Source organism: Tupaia chinensis, unplaced genomic scaffold (assembly GCF_000334495.1).
Source record: "Tupaia chinensis unplaced genomic scaffold, TupChi_1.0 Scaffold144276_1, whole genome shotgun sequence".
NCBI lineage: Eukaryota > Metazoa > Chordata > Mammalia > Scandentia > Tupaiidae > Tupaia > Tupaia belangeri.
In genome coordinates, this window is record NW_006204133.1 from 2,507,230 (window position 1) to 2,516,936 (window position 9,707).

General features: G+C 43.9%; 1 protein-coding gene across 6 annotated transcripts in view; it reads right to left on the bottom strand.

Annotated features, from left to right (window-relative positions):
• MGAT4A (alpha-1,3-mannosyl-glycoprotein 4-beta-N-acetylglucosaminyltransferase A) overlaps nucleotides 1-9,707 on the bottom strand; it is a 153,908-nt gene that overhangs the window by 37,557 nt on the left and 106,644 nt on the right. For all 6 annotated transcript variants that reach the window (XM_014583420.2, XM_006166583.3, XM_006166582.3 and 3 more), the window contains one exon: nucleotides 8,479-8,554. In XM_014583420.2, the coding sequence (XP_014438906.1) occupies nucleotides 8,479-8,554 (76 nt within the window). The remainder of the gene's footprint in view (nucleotides 1-8,478; nucleotides 8,555-9,707) is intronic.

Below are 9,707 nucleotides of genomic sequence, written 5' to 3' on the forward strand. Positions count from 1 at the left end.
GGATGGAGGAGAAGGGATTGTGGTGTGGCCATCCCCCCTAGGGGGTGATTTCTCGCTTTCTGTCTCTCTCTTTCTGATGAGCACATGTGCTCTATAGCAAAAACCACTCAAAAATTAAAAAGAAAAGAAAGAATGTGCTACATAACCGTCTGAAAGCGGTTTTCTAACTAGGCATGATTCTCTTGAGAGCCCAGTGTGTACTGTTCGATCCTCCTACCGTAAAGGAGGGTTGTAGTAGAGTGACATCAGCAGGTAATGGAATAAGGAAGCCCAGATCCTCCTACCCCGACAGAGATGTGGAGTTAAGGTCGGAACATTCAATTCTGGGAGCCCCTCCCTCAGACACAGTGTAGCAGGATTGAGAGAATAGCCGACTTCCAACCTCGCCCCAGGGAAGATAAAGCAGTAGATGCATATTCAACATTTTTGACATTTTTGGGTACCACGTAAGGAACTGGTTTCTATCTTGCCTAAACCAAAGCAGTGACAAGAAAAGGGCTCCAGGCTGTGGGTGAAGAAAAGGCCATTCATCTACACAAAAGGCTGCAGTACCAGGGACAGACACTAGATGGAGGGTCAACACTGCAACTTACTACACCTCGGGGGAGGCTGCAGTATCTCAGACAGACACCAGGGGGAGAGCCTGAGTAAAAACCGGCAAACCACCTCTGTTGGATTACACCCACAGCCTGGAGAGGACACAGCCCCAGAGAAGGGTCTCCAGGGCTCCAGAATCCCTAGCCAGACTGATTGGAAAAAATCATTCAAAACCAGACTGCAAAGATACTGGAAAAGGTGATTTTTCAAATGCCAAAATTCTAACTACAAAAAACCCAAGACATACAAAGAAATGGAAATATGGTGTATTCAGTAGAATCATCTAAAAAATCAACCCCAGAGAACTGGAGACATATACCAGAGAATTCAAAATAACTGTCGTAAGAATGCTTAGTGAATTAATGGAGAGCACAGACAGCCAAACCTAAGCAGGGAAATGACACATGAACAAAATGAGACTATCAACCAGGAGGCAGAAACTAACAAGAACAACCATCCCGAAACTCTAGAATTGAAGAAAACAAAACCTGAATCAACAAATTCACTAGAGGAACTCAATAATAAACCAGACTGGGCAGAAGAAAGAATAAGCAAACTTGGAGGAGGACTTTCAAAATTACCAAGGCAGAAGAACAAAAAGAAATATGAGAGTAAAGAAAAGTGACCACAGCCTACGAGACTACAGACACCACCAAGTGGAACAGCACATTACAAGCATGGCAGGGACAAGGAGACTGACTGAAACACTGGCTGACAACTTCACAAATATGGGCAAAGAAATGGGTATATGAATTTAAGAAGCTCAAAAAAACAACAATTAGGGACCAGCAGTTAGCATAATGGCTGTCACTGGACTCCCACGTAATCGACTGCGGTTCGCGTCCCGGACCCGGTGGCTTAAAACTCAGGCCAGGTGCATATGCATGCATGCCCAAGATTCCAAGAGGAGAACGGAGAAGGAATTGTGGCGTGGCCATCCTCCCGGGGGCGTTATTTCTCGCTTTCTGTCTCTCTGTCTCTCTCTGTCTTTCTGGCAAGAGCACACGCCCTATAGCAAAAACCGCTCAAAAAAAGACCCCCCCCTAAAAAAAAAACCGCCAAAAAAAAAAAAAAAAAAGGAAAGAAAGAAACTGGACCAACAGTGGCATGGTGGGTAAGGTAGCTGCATCCCACTGGGTAGTTCGAATCCCACACCGGTGGCTTGACAAACACTCCAGGAGTGTGTACACATATGCCCAAAATATGGACACAAGAGCAAAAAGGAGGAGAAGAGATTGTGACATGACCATCTCTCATAGGGGGTGCTTTATTTTTTTCTCACTCTCTAGTGAGCACATGCACCTTTTGGCAAATTTTATAAACATATAAGACCAACAGATGGCATAATGGTTAGCATGCTGGACTCCGACACAGTGGACAGTGGTTTGAGCTCCAGACTAGGCAGCTTAAAACTTATGCCAGGAAAGTGTTTGTGCGTGTGTACCCAAAATCCTGAGAGGAGAGTAGAGGAGAAGGGATTGTGGCATGGCCATCCTCCCTGGGGGGTGATTTCTCGCTTTCTGTCTCTCTGTCTCTTTGGTGCATGAACATGCCTTAGAGCAAAATAAAAGAAATCTACACCAAGAAACATCATAATCAACCTGTCAAAAGTCATACACAAAGACTCAGAAAAGCAGCAAAAGTGACCAGTCACATACAAGGGAGTTCATATTAAATTATCAGAAGCAAAAAGCTTGGAGGCTAGAAGACAGAGTTATGTTCAACAAAACATATATGCTTATACAGAAATTAACTCAAAATGGATCAAAGATTTAAATCTAAGCATTAAACTATAAAATTCTTAGAAGAAAACAGAGAAGGGGCTAGCAGGTGGCGTAGTAGTTATGGTGATGGACTCGCACATGGCCAACCACAGTTCAAATCCCAGATCCAGTAGCTTGAAAATCACACTGGCCACATATGTGTGCATGCATGTCCAAAATCCCAAGAAGAGAATGGAGAAGAGATTGTGGTGTGGCCCTCCCTTCTGGGAGGGGATTTCTCACTTTCCCCCTTACTGTCTGTCCCTCTCTCTCCAGCAAGCATACACCACCGCCACCACCACCCCCAGAAAAAGAAAACATAGGAGAAAAGCACAGGCAACAAAACAAAAAACAGATGAGACTAAACATCAAGCATAGAAACTTCTACAAACAAAACAATGAACACACTGAATAGGCAACCTACAGAACTGGAGAAACTATCTGTGGATCATGTACCTGATAAGAGGTTACTATATAGAACTTTTAAGAAATTTGTACAATGAAAAGAAAAAAAAATGGAAAAATGAGCAAAGGTTGTGAATAGACATTTCTCCGAAGATATACAAATGGCTCAAAGGCATGTGAAATAATTGTTCAACATGACTAATTATAGGACAGAAATGAAAATTAAAACCATAATGAGATACCACCACACACCCATTAAGAATGGTCACTGTCTTAATCTTTTGCCTTGCTAATAGAAATATCTGAGACTGGATGACTTGTACAGAAAGAGGTTTATCTGACTCATGATACTGTTGGCTGGAAAGCCCAAATGCACGAGGCTGCCATGTGGCCAACAGAAACAGGATGGTGCGAGTGTCCAGAGACTGTGTTCTGTGTTTCATGTCAGTCTCTCTCTCTCTCATTTTCCCTCCTTGTACACCCATCATGATCCAGATCTGGTGGGCCCTCAGGGAGCCCTGCCCCAACCAATCAATCACTAATCTCTTTCCAAAGGCCATGCTCTTTGACACAATAATTGGATCAAGTTTTTACCCTCTTTATCCTCTTTTTTTTTTTTTTTAAAGAGTTTTTTGTTGTTGTTGTTGCTATAGGGCGTGTGCGCTCACCTGACAGACAGAGACAGAGAGTCAGAAAGCAAGAAATCACCCCCGAGGGGGGATAGCCATGCCACAATCCCTTCTCCTTCATTCTTCTCTAGGGATCTTGGGGACGCACGCACACGCACCCGGCGTGAGTTTTAAGCCACCGGGTCCAGGACGCGAACCACGGTCGACTATGTGGGAGTCCAGCGACATAGCCATTATGTTAACTGCTGGTCCCGCCTTTTTATCCTCTTATAACGGCTCAACACATGGATTGTGGGAGGACATATTCAACCTACAGTAGTGCTACTAGTAAAAGACCAGAAGCTAACAAGTGTTGGCAAGAATGCCAAGAAATTGGAATCCTGTGCATTGTTGGAAGGAATGTAAAATAGAGCAGCCATTATTGTAAGCAGTATGGAGGTTTCTCAGAAGTTAAAAATAGAACTATCATATGATCCCGCAATCCCACTCCTAGGTATATATCCAAAGAACTCAAAGCGGGACCACAAAGAGGGACCAGCAGTTAGCATAATGGCTATGTCGCTGGACTCCCACGTCGTCGACCACGGTTCGCGTCCCCGACCTGGTCGCTTAAAACTCACGCTGGGCGCATGTGCGTGCGTGCTCAAGATCCCGAGAGGAGAATGGAGGAGAAGGAACTGTGGTGTGGCCATCCCCCCGGGGGGGGATTTCTCACTTTCTGTCTCTCTGTCTGTCTGTGTCTGTCTGGCAAGCGCACGTGCCCTATAGCAAAAACCTCTCAAAAAAAAAAAGGGGGGGGACCACAAAGAGATACGAGCATATGCCTGTCCATCCCAGCACTAGTCACAAGAGCCAAGACCTAAAAGAAACTCAAATGTCCATCAATGAAAGAATGAAGAAAATGTGGTATAAACATACAACAGAATATTATGCAGCCTTTAAAAAGAAATGAAATTCTGAGACCAGCAGTTTGGCATAATGGCTATGTTGCTGGACTCTCATGTAGTCCACCGTGGTTCAAGTCCCAGATCTGGTGGCTTAAACTCACACCAGGCGCATGTGCGTGCGTGCCCAAGATCCCGAGAGGAGAATGGAGAAGGGATTGTGGCGTGGTCATCCCCCCTGGGGGGTGATTTCTCGCTTTCTGTCTCTGTGTCTCTGTCTTTCTGATGAGCACACATGTCCTGTAGCAAAAACCTAAATAAAATAAACCAGTCACAAAAGGACAAATACTGTATGATTCTGTTCATGTGGATTATCTAAAATAACCAACAGTCAGGGAAACAGAAAGTACAGAGACGGTAACCAAGGACAGGGGAGATGGACGGGTAAATACATGTTTAATGGGTAAAGACTTTCAGTTTTGCAAGTAAAAAGTTCTAAAGATCTGCTGTAAAACAACGTAAATATGTTTAACACAACTGTATACTTAACACATTGTTATGATAGTAAATTTAGGGCCAACCCATGGCCTGGTGGTTAAGGCAGCTGGACACCACACTGCTGAATGCATGCAGTCATGGACCTCGCAGCTGGGGCAGGGGGGAGCACACCAGGCACATGTGTGGGGGCTCAAAAGCCAAAGAGGACAATGGATTATGGAGTGGCCACGTTAACAGGGGCTTGCTTAGCCAGACTGACTCTATCCTCTTTAATCAAAAACTATTTTTCTCTCAGCCTAATACTCTTTGAGGTTTCTCACAGGAACTCCAAAGAGGCAAATGGTCAACCTGGAGGTCAAAACAATGAGCCTGAAATGCTCTGCCCAGTCACAAGCTGAAACTCTTGTCTTGAAGCTCCTTAGCTGATCTCAAAGACCAATCACTCGAGTATGCTCTCTAGCTAAAAATTAACCCGATCTATGCCTTTCGATAGAGAGCCCTTAGCCCCACTGCATCTGTAAGTTGGCTGACTTCATGTCTTCCCAGTGCGACTATACTGCTATAAATTCTCCTTTCTTCTCTCATCAACAATTTTGCCATTTTGTTGAGTGGCAAGGGGTTGAACCTACTTTGGATCCCTGGACAGGGGTATGAAGTCTGTCATCCTGCCAAAAGTCATCCCCTAGGGAGCATGAGGGTTCACTTTCTCACTCTCTCACAAGCACACACGTCCTATAGCAAAATTTTTTAAAGATAATAAATTTAATGTACATTTTTTACAATAAAAAAGAGGGCTGTATTAAATGAATTAATAACTGTAAATACAGGGGCCAGGTGGTAATGCAACTGGACCCATATGGGAAAGGTCTTAGGTTTGCAGGAGCCAGCAGGTGGGATGGTAGGTGAGACGCTGGACTCCCACATGGCTGACTGTGGTTACAGTACCAGGCCTGGTACTGACAAAGCATGCCAGGTACCTGCCCAAAATCCCAGGAGGAGAATGGAGAAGGAATTGTGGCGTGGCCATTTCCCATGGGAAGTAATTTCTTACTTTCCCTCTTACTGTCTGTCTCTCCAGCGAGTACATGGGCCCTACGGTAAAAAGCGTAGAAAAAAAGAAGGAAGAAGAAGAGGGAAAAGAAGAAGAAGGCACAAAACTGGGCCAGCAGGTGATATGGTGGTTTAAGTCCTAGACATGGAGGCTTGAAAATCACGCTTGTGCGTGTGTGCGTGCGTGCATACCCAAAATCCAAGAGAGACTGGAAGGAAGGGATTGTAGCATGGCCATCCCCCTGGGGGATGACTTCTCACTTTCTCTGTCTCTCTGGCAGAGCACATGCCTTATGGGGGGGAAAAAAAAAAAAAAAGTCCTAGTCTTGCATCCTGGGACCTCCCAGAGCACCAGGTGCACACATGCACCTGTGAAATGGGCAGTCTGAGATGGTGGGGATCATGTTGGGGTCTCTCTCTTCCCCAAAGAAGTAACTTTAAAACTTTCTTTTAAATAAAGAAATGCAATGCATAAGTTGTAAAGAACAGCTGTGACAAATGCCAAGTTTGTAATGGCTGCTGTGGTTAGGTCTTATATTCTGACTCTGCTTTGGGGAAGTTCTCCTTACTACCCACTTTTTTATCCCCATCCTAGCCTTAGCTTTCTACATACTTATTCTTCCCCTACTCTATGAAACAGCTTTACGTTTCCATCAATTTTATCCTTGGAGAGAGATCTAAAATGAATTTTAAGGGGCCAGAAGGCAGCACGGTGGTTAAGGACGCTGGACTCCCACGTGGCCAATTGCAGTTTGAGTTCAGGACCTGATGGCTTGCTTTCTCACTTTCCCTCTCTCTCTCTCTCTTTCTCTCTCTCTTCCTGCCCCTCTCCGGTCAAATTAAAATAAATAAATAAATAAATAAATAAATAAATAAAGTTAAATAAAATAATTCTTTAAGAAATGAATTTTAAAAACAATGTAACTACTATTAAAATTTTATAACGTTCTTAACTATAATAAACAAATTTATTGGCCCTAGAATAAAATCACAAGGTTGCACTAATCGTAACTGGGATCTATTAGAATAAAATGCTTTCCTCATTATATTGAAGTTAAAAGCAGATTTCTCTGAGGTGTTTCGAGAGAGCATACTTCTACATCCAGGCTAGGATTTCACATTCTGAAGTGCCGCTCTGCATGATGGACTGTTCTGCTGTGTGCATCGGTTACAGTTCCCATCCTACAGACCAGAGAAGAGTCCTCGTGCATTTGCATGCAGCTGCCTAGTCAAATGTCAGAGGAAGCAGTGTCGGACCTCGGTCTATCTGTCCTCCCAGTGAGGTCACACTTTCCTCCTTGCCAAAAAAAACTCCTACTCCACCCCTGCAGCTGCTCAAGCACTTCCTCTCAGACTCCGGCAGCCAGGCTCTTCTTGCCACCCTCAGGAGAGACTCTAATAAACCTTTATATTGAAAAATAATAGCCAACAGCCTTAGTATGCTACACTTCTCAAGGGTATTTGCATTATAAGCAGGGATAAAGAAACTTTCTGGTTAAAGAAATAAAATTCCAGTTGTGACATTTAATCTTAAGTCACTAAGAAGAAGGAGATTTGGAGGAAGTAAGAGCTTCCTAGAATTCTCTTAGCTGTGGCCTGCCTGGCTAACTTGAAAGCCCCATCATCGCAGGAGTATTTTACTCATACAGTATGTGGCCACGCAACTAAACACTGGACCACTAGAATGAAAAGTGTAAGCTACTGTCTTCAATACAAATGTAACTGCATTTGTGCCCTATAAAAATTACCATAAGACCACTAACAAAATGAGGAAATCCTTTAACTTGCCATATAAGGAAATCTTCAGGTTTTTTTTTTTTTTTTTTTTTTAGAGGTTTTTCACTATAGGGAGCGTGTGCTCGCCAGACAGACAGAGACAGAAAGTGAGAAATCACCCCCAAGAGGGGATGGGCACGCCGCAATCCCTTCTCCTCTATTCTCCTCTCGGGATCTTGGGCACGCACGCACACGCGCCCAGCGTGGGTTTTAAGCCACAGGGTCCGGGACGTGAACCACGGTTGACTACGTGGGAGTCCAGCGACATAGCCATTATGCTAACTGCATAACTTCGTTATTTTTAACAGTGGAGAGAGGAAAGAAAAGAGAAAAGATGGAGGAATAGAGAAAATGAAAAAGGAGGAGATGAGGATCTGCACATGGTCACCTCACCAAGTAGGGAGCTGGTGTCTACACTCAGGACTTTCTCCATCACACATGGACCCGTGTGTGCTCTGATCCATCTTGTGATCCAGGATTTCACGACCTTATAGATCTGAGAGGGTCTATGCTTTCAAAACTTCCTGTTTTCATTTTTAAAATACCTTTAAGGGGCCCAGTCTGTGGCACAGTAGTACCATGATAGGCTGTGAGGAGACCCTACGTGGGAAGGTTCTGGATTCACATTCGAGACTTTTCTGATTGAGTCACACACGTGTGTGCCCATGAGCCAGGGCCAACCAGGGCCAGCTGAGGCTGGAGGAGAGCATGGCATTGAGACCCTGTGAGGGATGCTGAATCTGCCTGTCTCCACTGCGCTCACGCATGGAAGAAATAAACTTTAAAGATATATATCTACACACACACACATATACACCCTTGATACTTTTTCTTCACAAGTGTGAAAAATGTTAAAGAAACAAAAATCCCACTTACCTGAATGTAATATATGCCCTTTTCCTGAGCATACATCATTAGAAAACAATAATCTAGGTTTTGTTTTGTTCTCCATCTGAAATGAACAATTTCAAAAGCCTACATTAGGAGTTGGGATCAAATTTAGTAAAAATAAGATTATGACCTCAGGATTATAATCCTCAAGGGCTTATATAACACACACACACAGAAGATAGGGAAATGAGAGAAAATTCACTCTTCTCTACAAAACCTTTAACAAAATGACGTTCCAAGAACACCAACCAACCCTCAAGCTGTCCTGAGGGGAAAAGAACCCTACTGTTGAGTTTGGGGAACGCTGTACACATGTCCCCTTCCAGAGGCAGTAAAACGTCCTGCAGTAAAAACATCTGTCAAGAGAATTGTTTTCTAATCTAGTGTTTTCTAAACTTCCTTGACATAGGCCCTTTTTTGAGTAACATCTTAACATTTTATTGAACTAGTTCTTCAAAAACTATATTTCAGGGTGGCTACTCTGGACAGCCTGGGACTGTGTTTTTCCTTGCACACAGGTAGAAATGAATAGATAATGCTTTAAAGAGAGAGAGAGAAGCATCATATTAAAATATACAATGTTGAGCCAGCTGGTGGCATGGTGGTTAAAGTGGCTGGATCTCACGTGGCCAGCCGAACGGTTCGAATCCTGGACCCAGTGGGTTGAAAAACATGCTAGGCACACTGAACATGTGTGCGCCCAAAACCCTGAGAGCAGAGGACAGGAGAAGGGATTGCAGCATGGCCATCCCTCCTGGGGTGATCTCAATCACTCTCTCTCTCTCTCTCTCTCTCTCTCTGCACTCACTATAACAATGAGTGTTGCAGTGCATGCTCTCTTTAACAATTTTTTTTTAATGTACCACATTAAGTCTTTCTTTCCGTACATGCCTGGTGGTCTACAGAAACACATCAACTAATACTGAATGAGAGAAGCAGTTGTGGAGTCGGCAGGTGGTGTGATGGTTAAGGCAATGGACTCCTACATGGCCAACCATGGTTCAAGTCCTGGATTTGGCAGATTGCCTTCTCACTTTCCCTCTCTCTCTCTCTCTCTCTTTTCCTGTCTCTCTCTAGTGAGTCCACATGCGCTATAGTAAATTTTAAAATAATAATAATAATAATAATAATAGGGGCCAGCAGGTGGCATGGTGGTTAAGGACGCTGGACTCCCACATGGCCGACCATGGTTCAAGTCCTGGACCTACAGGCTT